This window comes from Poecile atricapillus, chromosome 2 (assembly GCF_030490865.1).
Source record: "Poecile atricapillus isolate bPoeAtr1 chromosome 2, bPoeAtr1.hap1, whole genome shotgun sequence".
Taxonomy (NCBI): Eukaryota; Metazoa; Chordata; class Aves; order Passeriformes; family Paridae; genus Poecile; species Poecile atricapillus.
The window spans coordinates 95,439,283-95,455,489 of NC_081250.1; the positions used below are offsets into that span (position 1 = coordinate 95,439,283).

Here is a 16,207-nt window from a genome sequence, read left to right on the forward strand (position 1 = left end):
CCCCCTCTCAGGCTTTCTCCGAGATCAAAGAGTCTCAAAGCGCAACTTTCTCGCTCGCTCGCTGGCTTGTTTCAAGCTCGTGGATTTGTGTGTTGTTGTTGCTGTTGTTGTTGGGGGGGTTTTTGTTTGTTTGGTTTTTTATTGCGTTGGTAATAGTTTGTTCATTGTGCAAAAAACGAGGTCGATCCAGTCTCTCCTTCTCCTCCCAGCACTTAGTCTAAGAGCAAGGAAGCAAATAATAAAAAGGAGTAAAGCCCCCATACATACATATACACCGGATGGGAAATGTCAGTCACTCCTCCACCTTCCAAACAGTCACAGATCAAACAGTGTCACCACCGGAGAGGACTACTTTTCTCTCTTGCTCTCCCTTTATTTTCTCTTCCACAAATCGAAGCTTCTTCTGCTACTAAATACAATGCAAACACATTTTTTTATCATGGATTTTTTTGCTGCTCTTGATCTGCAACAGAAGAAGAAGAAAAAAACAAAAAAACAAAAAAACAACACACACACACAAAAATTTGCCAAAACCAAGAAAAACCCCGGAGAGTGTGTGCAGAGAGGGAGGGGGGGAGGAAGAAAAGACATTCACTGAGTGGGACAGATTAACGTGAACTGTCTCCCCCCCCCTAAACTCCTGGGAGAGAAAGAGATCCACTCTCCCTCTCTTCTCTTTTCACTGAAATATAACACACATTCGGATCCCAGGGCTCTCAGACAGTCTCAACTGATAGACAGACACATCGAGCTGCTTTTCCTGCTTCAGTTTGTTACTCCTCCTCCTCTTGCCCACGTCACCCTGACAATTACAAATAGGTCTCACACAAACCCATACCTGTCAATCTTTTTAATTGCTTTGTTTTCATTTTTTCCCTTTCCCAGAGCTAAACAATATGACAAAAAAAAAAAATCTTAATACAGCAAGGCATAAAAGATTCCTCATGTGAGACACGCGTTGAGGGGGTTGTTATTATAATCCACTTGCTAAAGTGCTGTGCAAGACGCATGTGCTGATTTAACTTCAGCAGAGGTCTTCTTCCAGCAAACTTAAAAAGAGAAAAAAAAAAAAAAAAAGAGGCAGGCAGGAGATGATACTTCGCCGTGGCACACGTCTACCCAGCATTGAATTAAAAATGATTTATGGGAGATTACAGTTCATCCTTACTTTAAAATACCAACAGATTGCAGAGCGAGAACTGCAGCATATGAAACATACTGCTAATACATTTTGCACAGTATGTGTCTGGGGATTTATATAATGTTAGCTGAAAGAACAGAAGGGTTCTTCCCTTTTTTTTTTTTTTAAAGGCAAGAAAGCAAGTAAAAGCTACCCAGCTGATTCCTAAAGGAAAACACTTGGAACTGCAGTTTTGTTCTTTTTCGGGAAGAAGGGAATTCTCTTTCTTCTTACTACCGCACAAATAAGCATTGAGCTGTTTATACTGGTAGGATGGAGTTAATTCTGGGAACTACACGCGACATCAGTGCAACATCTCTATTACACTGCCTCTCTCCACGCAGTTGCACCAAGTTGGGATTGGCGGCTCTATCACAACATTGACTTCGGTCCCTTGACTCAGTTGATTCCCTGCGCAGGTTCCCTCACCCAAACGTAATCTACAACGAGAGGTGACTATATGTTTTTTTTCTTCTATTTTTTAAGAAGAAAGAAAGAAGAAAGGGGGGAAAGGGAGGGTAAGATTTTTCTGGCAGTATCAGGGATCGAGAGAAACCCCTGCGACCCAAGCAAACTGACAGCAGCCTGTTACCCTTCCCCTCCCGGCAGGACGGCGCGGCGGGAAGAGCTTCGCCCGTTTAAATCCCCTCTCGCGGCAGGCGCGGAGCCGCCGCCACCGTCTCGGGGTTGATTCGTAGCACCTTGCGAGGAAGTGAAACGTTTCGCACGGAAGGGGCGGAGCGTCCGCCCGCGGGCAGCGGCTCCTCGGCGGCGGCTAATAACAACATTAGGAGATTAGCTGCAACTTCTCCCCACTTCTCTAACCTTTCCCGGCCGATAATTTAACGTGCTTTCTTCTTACTCTTTTTTTATTCCTCCTTTATTTTTCCTTTTTTTTTTTTCTTTTTTTTTTTTTTTTTGGTAGGGAAATACCCCCTTTTTGTAAACTAAAGAACGGGGTTGGGGGGGGGGGGTAATCCGAGGCGTTTCTCTCTGTCCATCTGTCTACCCTCCCTCTCCCCCTCCCCGTTTTTAAACCCCTTAGTCAGGTGTAGGGTACAAACTAAAAGCCACTACCACCAGCACCTCCTCCTTTAGGAGATACTCCGGCCCGCCGCACACCTGCCTCGCTGGCAAGGCGGAGCAGGCAGGCAGGGGCAGGCGCTGGCGGGACGGGCGGCCGCGGGAGCGGGCCGGCCTCGCCCCTCGGTACTGCCCGCGGCGGCAGAAGACGAGCGGCTGCTACAGGGGGACCATCTTGCCGCTGCTTCTCCGGCGGCATTTCCGTGCGGCGGAGGGGCCGGCTGGGAGGGGAGGGAGAGCCTGCTGCACGGGGGTTCTGTTTACGTACACACATAGCTGCGAGCGGGGAGTTTCTCCTGCCGGCGCGTCCTGCGAACTGCCTGGAGAATCCCGAGCCGGAGCTCTCCCGAGCGGGGCGGGAGAGGACCGAGGCAGGGCATGAGTTTTAGCGCGAAAAGCGGCGCTTTGCTGAGCTCCCGGGCAGCGCGGTGGTGGTGGCGGCAGCAGCCGTCCTGCGCCGCGGCGGCTCCCGCCTGGTCCTGCTTCGGTGGCAGCTGGTTGCGGCCCATCCTGGACATGTCCTACTCCCGTCACTTTCTGGATTTCCAGGGCTCGTCCATCCCCAGCTCCATGAAGAAGCTGGTGGTGACTAAGCTGAGCCAAAACTTCAGGGAAGCGGTCACCCTGCAGCAGGACTCGCCCGTGCCACTCCCGGGAGACGGAGACCTCCTGGTCAGGAACAGGTGAGCCCCCGCCCGCCCCCCCGCGCCCCGGCCCCGCGGCCCCCGCCGACTCCTGGCACCTTGTGGCCTGCTCTCTCCCACATGCTCCCTCACTTCGGAGACCGGCTCCAAAGTTGTACCAGCCGCCATCTGGCGACTGTTAATTTCATTTTATTGTTGTTGTTTTGAACGGCTGGTGCTACAGCCATGTCACCCTGTCCACGTATGTGGGGGTCACACTTCTCCTCCTCCTCCTCCTGTGGCGGGGCCGTGTGTGTTAGTCTGTGCTCGCTGCTCCCGGCGTGCGCCTGCCCGAAGGAAGAGAAACACCCCAGGGCCCCGGTGCCAAAGGGGGGCGGGGGGGGAAAGGCGAGTGTTACGTTCGGTGAGTGCCGAGGAGAGAAGTGAGACGGAGCGAAGAGCTCGCAGGGCCCCTCCCTGGGGCCTGCCCGGGCTCGTTACACGCACGTAGTGCCGGGGGCTTGAGCGTGTCCCCGGCGCACCCGCACAAGCCCCCCGGGGACGCTGCCGCACAGCGCCCCGGCATCGCGGTGCGCGGGCGGGCCTGGCCCGGCCGCTGCCTCCTCGTCGCGGCCCCGTTGCCCCGCACGGCGCCCTCCGGCCTCGCCCCCGCGCAGCCGTGACTCGCCCGGGAGGCCGCGGCCGGGCCCGCAGCCCGGGCAGCCCCGGCACCACCCCCAGCCCTGCGCGCCAGGCGCCGAGGGGGCAGGGCAGCCCTCGGCCTCCCTCGCAGGACGCTGGCCCGCAGTTGTCGGTGGCTTGTAGAGAGGAGCCGGGTCGGGCGAAGAGTGAGGAGGTGACATTTTGCTTAGCATAATACACCGTAAATCCCACGCCCGGCGCGGTGACCAGCTCGCCGTGAAATGAAGACTCCGAGGACAGAACGTGCCTCCCCCCACAGCTGTCTCCATGAAACCTGTTTATTCTCGGTGGCCCCTTCCTAGACACCGTCCTTCTTTGCCCTAAAATTAAACCTTTTAAAGTTCCGGGGTTTCTCTGCTCACGAGGGGAAGCCGAAACTCTGTGAACTTTGGACAGACTGCGTGGCTGGCACGGGAGAGAGCAGCGCTCTCAGGTTCTTGTCAAGCAAGGAAATCGTAGTAACACATAGTTTGCCATCTTCACCGTGGGAGCTTAAAGATGTTAAGCAGCACTAAGTTGGCTTGAGAACAATGCTGCGAGGTCTACTAAGGCAGTGTATGACTGTGTGTGTATGTGTGACATGTATGTGTCCATATGTAACACACGAATACAGGGTGAAGAAGGGGTAAGGAGAAGAACAGGGACTTTTCCAGGAGCTGACGAGAAAGCTGCTGTGGCACTTTAATTCGATGCTGACATCTCCCACTAGGATTTCTGAGACCAAAATTCCCTCCAAACCTCAAAAGTCTAAAACACTGTTGCTGCATCCACTAATCACTGAAACGGTAATGGCATGAAACAGGCATCCGGCTGGAGTTAAATTCCTTTCTGTGGAAGAGGTCGAAAGGCTTGAGATACAAGTAGCAAGTACTCTACTTTGCATTACGTTGGGTAATGCAAGGCAGAGCGACATCCTTGTTTCTCAACTCCCCTCCCTCCCACATATGCACTTGGAGTCTTTCTCATCTTGCTTCCCCACCTGCAGTCCTGTAAATTTTTAAACTTTATTCCTTTTTTTTTTTTTTTTTTTTTTAACAGCTTCCAATGTGACTCTTCCATTCTCCCTCTTCTCCCTCCTTTTGCTGGGTGGGCTCTCTGGGTGCTGGTGAGACATGCACACTTCATGGTAAATGGCCTCCTGCTACGCTAAAGGCAGGAGCTGGTCCACAGATTCAGGCAGGCAGTTGCTGGGCTTTAACACATCAGCCTGTTACATACATGTTCTTCTACTAGTACACATGCATGAGTGGGGATGGAGGGGAGGAAGAGGTGAGCAATGAAGTCTAGATATAGAGTTCATACATTTTGTATTATTTGTGGAATTTCTTCTCTCTTTACTGTTCTTTTCTGAAGAACATCACAGAAGACACAGAATTATGTTACTGTAAAACATTCACTGTATACAAGCTGCAGCAGGAGGCAAGTTCTGAATGTTTTCCCCCACCCCCTGTCACTCTGGGGAAGGACTGTCCCATCCCAAAAGGATGAATCCCTGACTATTTAGTTTTTTTAAAAAACAAACAACCCAGCTCAAATACAACTATACATTCTCTAATAGGTAGAACCGTACAATTAAAAACAAAACAATGAGATACTTGGGTTCCAAGAGGGCACTTACAGATTTGTTCATTTTAGTCCCAGTCACGCCCATGAATAGTATTAATTGCTTTGAGCTTTTCATGCAAAACAATCCTTATTCACCACAATAAAATCTGGTTTGGGATTTATGGGAATAGGAAATTAAAATGTGTGTGTGGATAGATATTTTGAAATAAGATGCAGTTCAGGGAAACTTTCTTCTGCTTTAGAGAGTTATCTCAGCAACTCTTATTTCTACTTTTTTATACAGAAAAAAATAACCCATCTTTTACTCAAAAATCCTTCAAAACTAGAAATTCATTTAAGCTTATTTATTTATTTGTTTGTTTTTACTTTGATTCTGTGTAGGAAAAAAAGAGGAGGGGAAAAAGGTGATAAATCCTTAATGAAGCCATTTAACTTTCGTATGTCCATTTGTCCTGTTTTCCGGGGGGGAAATGAGGGGTGGGTGTGGAAGCAAGGGTTTTCCTTATTATCGCAGGAGAAGGGCCCAAAGCCTGTGAATATTTGGTCCTGCTTAAAGTTGTTGGGGGATTTTCGAGATTTTCCCGATGAAGTGACACGTTTCATTGCTGAATTACCTGTAAGGATTTGTTTTTGGGCTGGAAGATGGGAACAAAGTTTACAGAAAAGGGAGTAAGAGGGGTTGAGAAAGTTTCTTTTCTTGAACCGGGGGACTAAAGGGATCACAGTGGGAAGAGTGGATGGCTATTCTTGCTGGGTGTTTGGTCTAAATAATGTTTTTCTTGTGTAGTACTGGTTTGGATGACTTTGTTTTGTCTGTGTTTAAAAGGCTGTGATGCTGTTTTTCGGTGTCTCACTCTTTGTTGTGGTACACAAAACACCATTTCTTCCCCTCGGCAGTGTCCTCCTGTTTTCTATAATAAACAGTACGAGGGGTTTCAACACTGCTGAGTATAAATAAAACGGGTGACACAATGTGCGTAATTATTTTGAGAAAAGCCAATCTCAGGCTTTTTTCACACCCTGCCTCAGGTTTGTCTCTTGAAATGTAAGGGGCAAAACTCAACTAGAAACTTCTAAATTAAAGAGCAGATTTAAAGAAAGTGAATGAAGGCAAGGGGTCTTAAAAGCCACTAGCACCCCAAGTAATTGTTAATTCTGTGCTTTTTACTCAGTGTCAGAAGTTAGTAAACTGATCTTCAACTTGTAATTCGTACGTTTTCCTACTTTTAAAAGCAAAATAATCTGTGAAACTGCAGGCACATCCTACCACCTCACTTCTGTCAGCTGGAATGACAAGGCAAATTAGACACTATGTTTTAATCCAGACGGTGCGTGTGATCGTTTTAATGTGCGAGGAATCTAAGAGACTAAACAATCTTGTTAAAAAAAAAAAAAAGGGGGGGGGGGAGCCCGTACGATGCGACAGGAGTTTTGAGTTTGCACACAATAAAGAGGTTTTTTAAAAAAAAAAAAAAAATAGGGGGTGGGGGGGAGGGCTAGATGGCAGGCTGCGCTGATTAATAGTGATGAACCTAGAAGCCCAGGGAGGATCATTTCCCGTGGCACTGCAGCCCCGCAGAGACGGGGAGGGAGCGTGTGTGTGTGTGTGTGTGTGTGTGTGTGTGTGTGTGTGTGTGTGTGTGTGTGTGTGTGTGTGTGTGCGCGCAGGCATGAGTGTGCGGGGAACGGGCGGGCCCCAGCCCCGCGGAGGACAGCCCGCATCCCCTGCCCGGCGCGACGGGGAGCGGCCGGGCAGCACCAAGTTGCGCCGCGGCCCCCGCAGCCGCACGCACAAGTTGCGGTGCGGCCCGGGCGGGGAAGGGTTCGCATCCTCTTCGGCTGCAGAACAAAAGCAATGGTGCGTGTGCTGGAGCCCTGCTCGGCAGGCGCCTGGTCCCCCGCACGACTAGTCCCTTCCCCGCACGCAAAGTTTTTGTCCTCAGAAGTGTTTGTTGTTCTACCTGCCTTTGTGCTCCGGCCGCCGTGCAGCGCCGAGAAGGGGAAGGTCTTAAAACCACGGGGGTTTGCTCTCCTGTGGCTGCGCTGCCTGCCCTTGTCGGGGTGCGCTGCCCCAGCCGCGGGTGCGGCTGCTCCGCGTCCCGCCAAGGCAGAGGCGCGCCGGGAGCGTGAGGAGGGCGGCTGAGCCCAGCGGGGAGCCGGGACCTCCCTTGCGGGCGGGGGCCGGGGGCAGAGCGGGCGCCCCGGGCCGGCCTCGCAGCTACCGAGAGCCCCGGCTAGGTGAGGCCGGTGAGGGGGCGAGCGCAGCTCCCCACCGGGCTCTCACCCTCCGCTCCCCTCCCCAGAAGTTGGGGTGTAAGAGCGGGAGGAGGTTGGTGCAGCGCCGGCACGTCTCGCCTGGCGCCCGAAGAACACGGTTTGCCTCGGAAGCTGCAACTCCGTTACCAATTTTTATTCAGCTTGTAGCCCTCCTGCACGGGAGTCACCTTAAAGCGGGATAGTAGAAGATTTTTTGTATCTGCGAACAGGACGTAGGCATTTTTTGTTGCGGCAGAGCGGCGAGTTAAAGGCAGGATTACCGACAGCTACAGTCGCTTTTACCTATTTTATGCATGGATATAATGTTTACGCTTACGTGTCTTTTTATACATAATATTGGTGAAAGTTTGAAGCTCCCCATGCTGTAAAGAATGAAGTATATCAAAAGGAGCAAAGCGGTTTTAGTTGTCCTCGATCTGTGTGCAAGCAATTTAAAACTACACACACATACGAGCTGAGCTTGTTGCTAACTGCAACAATTAAAAGTGCACTGTTTGCCTACTTCTGCAGCCTTTGCATGGTGTCAAGTACACTTTTTAGGTTGTCACATCTACACACAGTAACAGTCCTGGCATTTGCTGTTTCATGTGTTTCTTTTTTTTTACATTTTCCAGTTAGCAGAAGCTTCCCCAGTGTGTCTTCTCTTGAATGTGTAAAGATAGTTACTTAAAAAAAAGAAAAAAATAGTCTTTGCATTTGAGCTAGATCATAACTGTTTTAGGCATTATCTCCTAGCACTTAATCAAATTGTAAGAATGTCTCTATCTTTCTTTAAAAAAAAAAAAAAATTGTCATCCATTTTCACCTGTTAGAGGTCAGAAGGACTCGATATTCAGTTTTACAATTTTACTCCTTCTGTGCAAGGTTGTTTTGAAGTGTTGCAAGTAATTTATATGAAGAAAAACATTTTAACATTGACATTAGCTACATCAAAAGGCAAATTTGCTGTAGTGACTCCATCAATTAAAAAGTACTTGCCTACAGTAACATGACCTTGCAAATGACATCGATAGTTAATATGATCATTAGTCATTAACAGTATTATTATATTCAAAAATATAAATTTGTTGCCAGAATCCACATATTTACCGCTCTGCATGTTTTATTCTTCTGTGTTTTCACATCTTGTATGAAGTGGTCAATTAATTTTTACGCTTTAATCTTTTACAGATTTATTTTCAGCTTGTTTAGCTTGGTCAAGTGAACCTAAGGAAAATATAAAGGGCTTTTTTTTTGTTTTGTTTTGGGTTTGGGTTTTACTTTTTATAGTTTCTTGGTTTTTTTTGTTTAGAAAATTTGTCTGTAATTCTAGAATAACAGAATGGAAACTATGGAAGTCTGATGAAAGTAATCTTTGGAGTGCACTCATTATTCAAATACACAGACAATCAGAACAAATCTTGTACTTATCCCACAAATTTGAATATAAGATTTCTCATACAATGGAAACTTGGTAAGGAGTAAATCTCGTTAATACATTTTTGTTTTCTTCTAGATTTGTCGGCATTAATGCATCTGATATAAACTACTCAGCTGGTCGATATGACGCCTCAGTTAAACCCCCCTTTGATATAGGCTTTGAAGGTGTCGGTGAAGTGGTAGCATTAGGACTCAGTGCTAGTGCAGATTACACAGTGGGTCAAGCCGTGGCCTATGTGAAAGCAGGTTCCTTTGCTGAATACACAGTTGTGCCTGCCAGACAAGCAGTCCCTCTACCCTCAGTGAAACCTGAGTTCCTCACTTTAATGGTAAGTGGTGCAACTGCATACCTCAGTTTGAAAGAGCTGGGAGACTTGTCTGAAGGTGAGAAGGTTCTGGTGACAGCAGCGGCTGGAGGAACGGGCCAGTTTGCTGTGCAGCTTGCAAAGAAGGCAAAATGCCATGTAATTGGAACCTGCTCCAGTGATGAAAAGGGCGGCTTTCTGAAATCCATTGGCTGTGACCGTACCATCAACTATAAAACTGAAAATGTCGAAGCTGTGCTTAGGAAGGACTACCCTGAAGGTGTGGATGTGGTGTATGAATCTGTTGGGGGAAAGATGTTTGACTTGGCTCTCAATGCCTTGGCTATCAAAGGGCGCCTGATAGTTATTGGGTTTATCGCTGGCTACCAAAACCCCACTGGCCTCCAGCCCATTAAAGCAGAATTATTGCCAGCAAAGCTATTGAAGAAGTCTGCTAGCGTCCGGGGTTTCTTCTTGAACCATTACCTTTCTGACTACAAAATGGCTCTGCAGCATTTGCTCAAGATGTATGAAAGAGGAGACCTGGTTTGTGAGGTGGACTTTGGAGACATGTCTCCGGAGGGCAAGTTCACTGGCTTGGAATCTGTATTCCGTGCTGTAGATTACATGTACATGGGAAAAAACATTGGAAAAATTGTAGTTGAATTACCTCACTCTGTCAACAGTAAGCTGTAAAAACAGAACAATGATATAAATCAGAAGAGAGAAAATGGGCACTTTATGCTTCACATTTACTAGAAACAATTTCTATTTTTACTCTTAATAATGGATATTATATTAAAAAACAGCAATAAAGTGTTAATAAAAAGGGGTGGGTTTTTTGGGAGGTGTTTGTTTTGTTTTGTTTGTTTTTATTTTCTTAGTAGTGTTTAAATCAGTGGCTGTAGCAGGGACATAATGGGCCTGTGTTTGATACTGTCACTTAGGTTAGTGTGAGACAAGAACATTGTTCTTGACAGAATAAGTCTTGATGCAGAGGCAGATTTAGTGTGTCAGCCTGATTTGATAAGACTTCATATGTAGTTCAGCTCAGGAAAAAAAAAATCTTTCAGCAATTTTGATTCCCTGTTTTAAAAATAAAATTGTTAGAACAAGAATAAGTAAAGAGTTGTATCTTTGGGTTGCTCTATTAATCTTTTGAAGTTTCTGGGAAAAAAATGCTCTTGATTTTTTGTCACAAACATGATAATCATAATTCAGTTGCATCATGGATCATAGTAATATTTGTTGACTGGTTACACAGATAAATTTATCCTCCAATTCTGACGTGTCAGTAATATTAAGCAACTTGACTTTTTTTTTTTTTAATCCTCTTTCATAACTATAAACAACTGTGCAATTTTCTTTTAAGTCTTTAACTACAAGTTGCAATATAGTCTCATTTTGTTGCCTTTTCATTTTACACTGTTACTGTTTATTGTCCAGCCTTCCCTATAGTCAGTATTTAAAGATTATTGGAATGGGATTTTGAGCCATGTTCATGTGCGTTCAGGCTCTGTGTATTTTTTGAAGATTAAATAAAGTTTTAAAAGCTATTTAAATATTTGTGGTACTTATTCATAATTCTGTTTCTTGCTGACTAGCTCTTTTTCAGATATTTTGTTTTTCAGAGTTATTTGACTGATCATTCTTGAAGGCACTTCTCATAATCAGGCCTCTACTGCTACTTTTAACAAATATTGCTTCTGCAGAAGCCCTGTTAAAAACAGCAGGGCCGTTATAAATCTATAGTCACAGTACCTGGTAGATGTACTGATGCTCAGCCATAGATTTTCTAGCGGGTGCAGTAAAGTTTCAAAAATTCTTCCTCACCTAGTGGATGTTATTAATGGTACATACAGTGGGAATTCCAGCTAGAAGCATAATATTTTCCAGAATAATAAAATACTTGAAACTGCTTGCTCTACATCTTTATTTCCACAGCAAACTTTTAAGATCTTAAAGGGCAATTTTTGCCACATCTTTTGAAATTACATTCATTTGTATGCAGTCGAAGAGATGGAAATTTCCTAAGATCATATGCCTCATAATAAACATAACGATAGACTGATAAGGTCTAGGACTTGAAGGAAAAAATCCAGGGTAAACTTAATTTTAGGGCATTATTCAGAACTGACTGTACAGAAGTTTTGGTTGTAACACAGGAGAGCATATTTTATTCAGTACTGCATACAAAAAAATATTTTTAACTTTGATTTAGTACATTCTTAATGTAAATTTTTAGTACATATGTCATTAGCATCATAAGTAATTGTGTACAATGGAGAACTGTCCCCTTCTTGGGCCATGCTTGACCTACTAGGTTTAGTCTCACTTTGGTGGATTTTTGGGAAAGGTGGAATGGATTTGAGTCTTTGCGACCATTTTTCTCTTTTACTCAAGGTGAGCATCAAAACGCCATGATTTTTGTTTTAAGTAAGATCTGATGTTAGAAACATATTTCCTCTTTCATCTCTGATAATACAAATAGTGTGTTGTGTTTGTGTTTTGCATAATTAGAAAGGTATATTGGCCTTCCAGATGAATGGATGCAGAAGGATTCAAGCACTCAAGTACCATACAGAGAATGCACAGTTCTCAGTATTTTATTCCTAGGCATGTGATTTTTTTTCTTGTTCAAGGATAAGGTGAAGTCCTTGGTCATTAAACGCATCTTTAAAAACCAATGTTGTTTGGGATGTACTGTGGCAAAATTTTTAAAAAAGCAAAAACAATTGGTAACATCTGTGATACGTACAGAAGAGTTACATGTGTAACAAATTTTTCAAATTAAATTCCTACAGTCAAATGCCAAAACCATCCAAGTGGCCCAGTTTTCAGATGTGTTGATCACTGTCAGTTCAATAGATTTGGTGTTTCTGAGGCAGTGAATTCCATATGGTTTTGTCATGAGAAATTCTTCCTGTAACAGGATTCTGTTTGGACATACATTCTACTTTCTTTTTAATATGTTACTTCATATATAACATTGCATAATGCAACTGCCCCAGGCTTCTTCACTGATCAAAATAGGGGAAGAGAGAAACCTTTGGAGGTTTCACACATATATATTCAGATATGACATGTTATTCATTTTAATTTTGGCTTCATATTGTTGTTTAGCACTTTCATACTGATCACAGCATTAATAAAAGGTTTACATTGGTCATGTACATAACTTGGATAGTCAATGTTCAAATTTCATCGCCCTTTTGGTGTTTAGGTTAGGCTGTAGCCATTGGGCTTGTCCTTTTCATCAAATGTTTATGTTAAGCTGAAGGGGTAACTTGGGGTCAACATGATAACTCTTCCGTGAATGAATATGGAACGAAGAAGTAATTTTAAAGATACAACTTCTGTGCTTTAAATTGCTGAAAGTGAGCATTATCGATGGAGAGAGGGTGAAAAGTATTTCTTAAACATGGAGATTAGGCCCTTTTGATGAGTTTCATAATAGATTTTGGCTTGCAGCAGGGGGAAAAAACCCAACTTCTCTTTATTTAAAAGTACATTCTGCAAACTTACAGTTGTGGGAGCAAGACTGCCTTTGAATAAGTAAGCTATGATGGATTTAAATAATGTTTAAATATTAGATGCCTAGGAAAATGTATATGGCATGCACACACTGAGGGGTTTAAATGATGATAGGACATTGAACATACAAGGAAAAGAAATACTGTAGAGTCACAGCAAGGGATTAATAACAATACACTTAATATGCTTGCAAAAAAGGTGTATTAAAAGCTGTGTGCACAGTGGGGACTTAAATGATTAAAAATAATAATACATTTGCCTTGGAAGTACTAAGTATACTATATGTAGAGAGCAGGGATTTAAATAATAATACTATTAATAATAGCAGCTCATTGAGATGTGGTTGCTAGCACTACATCCTAATTTTACCTTTCTAAATGAATTTGCTACAGAGGAATCTGGCATTGTTTGCTGAGGCTAATAACCGAATTTCCCTTCCCTACACACATATGCTTCCATGGAAAAACAACAAAGAACTAGATGAAGAGCTGGCTTTTTTCCTGAGTCTGTCACATGTGTGCATACGCACGCGCACACGGACACACACGTACTCACTCGCTCTCTCCTGGCTTGCAACCCTCAGCACATTTTACAGATATGCTTCCTACTTAATTGCTATGCTGGATTCTCCTAATACCTTTTTGAATCAAGTTGGGTTTCTACCAAGCAATACTTTGCTGTATGTTTGTATGCGTGCAAATGTGTGTAATGTATATACACATAAAGTGTATATTTAGTAGGTGGATATTAATAACTGCTGTGTCATGTAAATACAGATAATTGCAATCTCTCAAGGAAAAGTTTGCAGTAGCGTTTGCAGATATTATATATATTCCTACTTCTGTCTGAGGAGTAAAGAAATTTCTCTGCTGAATAGCTGTTAGTATCTATTTTACAAGATTTACTCATTTTCAGGTACCTAATGTAGCTGCTAGCATGCATGCACGACAATACAATTTATATGGTAAATGGAACCAAATAATGGCTTCACTGAATGTTATGGCTGCACTGAAGGGAAATGTCACGGTAAATAGCTGCCAAATTATGGATCATGCCGAAGTGTCACAACTGCACTAAAGACAAATAGCACTAGAGGCTATTGCCACTGTGACGCTTTTGAGTTATGAAGAAGAGGAGCAGCCTGATGTGAGCCTCTTTGTGTCCTCATTATAGCAAAGGGTTACTGGTGCAGTGTACAAGAAAACCTAGTCCTACGTGGTGGATAGTTATTAATCTGTTCTTTTCCAATCTAACAGCTGTAGCAAACCAGAAAATCTTTCCCTTGCTTTATGAATACATATAAACACATACAAACAAAGAAAAACCTGCAGGTTTTATGAATGTAAATGTGTACGGGAAATGACTAGTAATGGAAAAATGTTGTAATAAAATAATCTAATCAAAGAATATTATTAAATTTAATATCGTATGTGTCTGAAAGCTTTAGTTGCTTCTTATGCAGATAGATGTGTGAAATATAAGCAATAATGCACTTTCTCTCTTTGTAAAGACTTGAGTAGTAAGGACATTACCAGCTAAATTGCTTCTTCTAAACTGAAGTGTGTCCCGGTTTCTTTCATTTTAATGGGAGGGTAATAAAGATGAAAGACTAACATTTTAACTGATGGATCCCTTAAGCTACAGAATAGAAATTTATTATGTTTTGAGGGAATATGCTAAATGCTGAAATGTGGAAAGAAGCAGGGAAATCCCAGGTAAAATAAAAGCCGTGTAACCTCTTTTTTTATTGTTATTATTATGGCATAATTTTATGAATGGAAAACTACATACTGCTCTTACTTAAACTGAGAAGACAGCACTGATCTTTCTTTTGAGAAAAAAAAATGGGGGGAGTTACTTGGGAAAAAAAAATTTGGAAATGGAGGGACATCGCTCAGCAAGTGGTCGCTTCTCTCTACGATCACTTTTCAAATCCTGCCTGCAGTGTTCAGGGAAGTGAGTTTGATGCTCTGCACACTATTGTACACACCACAAATGTACCATCCATAACACAGCACAATTGTCAGTTGCTGTTTTACAGAGGGGCCAGGGCTGAGCAATCATGGTGGATAAATTACTTTTCTATTCTACAGCAAGTGGCTTTCCTACCATGTGAAGCTTAAGGTCATTGGCAGGGCAGCGAGGGGGAAGCTTATATATTAGTTAAAACTAATGCACTAATAGTGTTCAGATAGAGGAACTAAACCAATTAATTAAAGCTAGGTTTGTTCTTCGAGATGGTGGGGGGGGATGACTTGGAGAGTTAGTGTACCAAGAGACACGCACGTGTATGTATGTGTATGTATTTTGCACTTCTTGCTGCAATATTTCTGTAGATAACTTGGGTTTTTTTTTCCTTTTGTTCTTTGATATCTGCATTAAAACCTTCATGATACTGAAGAAATTCAGATTTCAGAAATAAGAAAATATTCTCCAAAAATTTGAAAACTTTAGTAATAGAATCTGCTTAGAATTTTTACAGTGTAGTCTAAGGGGGGAGGGGAAGAAAAACCCATCAAAAATTAGGTAGAACATCCTTGAATGGCAATTAGTGTGCCCAGAATTTATTTTATGTGCAATGCAGTTGCAAGTAGCTGCTTCTTATTAAATGAAAATCCTGTATTATGTACTTCAGGAACATTCCAACTAATGAGTATGTAATGTCCTTAGTGTAACACAGAACTTCTTTTTGTGTTCACAACCACAAAATGCTGGAAACTTGACAAATGATATCATTTAAGACAGATGCCTGCCTTAGGGACCTGTTTTTTGGCTTCCTGTTTCTGGTTTTTATTTCAATAACATTTGTAATTGCCACAGGATCTGTACCTGCATAGTGTTTTAACTCCTTCACATATGCCCCAATGCATTAACTCCTTGGGTAGGTACCCGGGAATATTTTCTTTTTACTTTTTCCTTTTTCCTCCCCAGCTGGTGTGTCCTTCCTGCCTCTCACAGGCGCAGCTACACACATAAATAAAAGCTGGATCTTATTAGACCAGATGAAATGGTAACGTCAAAGGGGGTAAACACTTACTGCACTTGCTGTGTTTTACTAGTGCAGAAGTACATCTAGACCAGGCCCAAGGCAAAACCCAAGAAACTGTGAGGTGCAGCCTGCTGGTTCTCAGTGAGCAACAACAGAATTCTGTGTACATGGCCTAGGCACACAATACCTTGATCTCAGTTATACTTTCCAATGTATATTTCCCCATTAAACTTACATTCTTTACTTAGGTTATAGGGCAGGAGCATTTTTGACATCAGTTCAATTTTTGCTGGTTATAAGGGGCATTTTGGCAGTGCTGGTTCAACACAAGTTGTAAGTTGCTCTGCCTCCAGCAGAGCTTGCTTCATGTAAAGCCCTTATCACAGGACAAGAGCAGTTTTCAGCTCCCCAGGCACTCAGCATGGATCCTGCCAGACTGCAAGAAACCTTTCTTTCCACAATCCATAACAGCCCAAAGGTTTTGGTGGTGGTTTATAGCATGTTCTGTCTCTGACTTTTTTTGCAGGTC

The 16,207-nt window shown here is 43.5% G+C and overlaps 1 protein-coding gene across 1 annotated transcript; it reads left to right on the forward strand.

Annotated features, from left to right (window-relative positions):
• The first annotated feature begins 1,799 nt into the window (after nt 1-1,799).
• Nucleotides 1,800-10,711, forward strand: PTGR3 (prostaglandin reductase 3). The gene is made up of 2 exons (XM_058830700.1): nt 1,800-2,946; nt 8,927-10,711. Exons 1-2 carry the CDS (start codon nt 2,642-2,644, stop codon nt 9,849-9,851), a joined length of 1,230 nt encoding a protein of 409 aa, XP_058686683.1. The 5' UTR covers nt 1,800-2,641; the 3' UTR covers nt 9,852-10,711.
• The last annotated feature ends 5,496 nt before the right edge of the window (nt 10,712-16,207 follow it).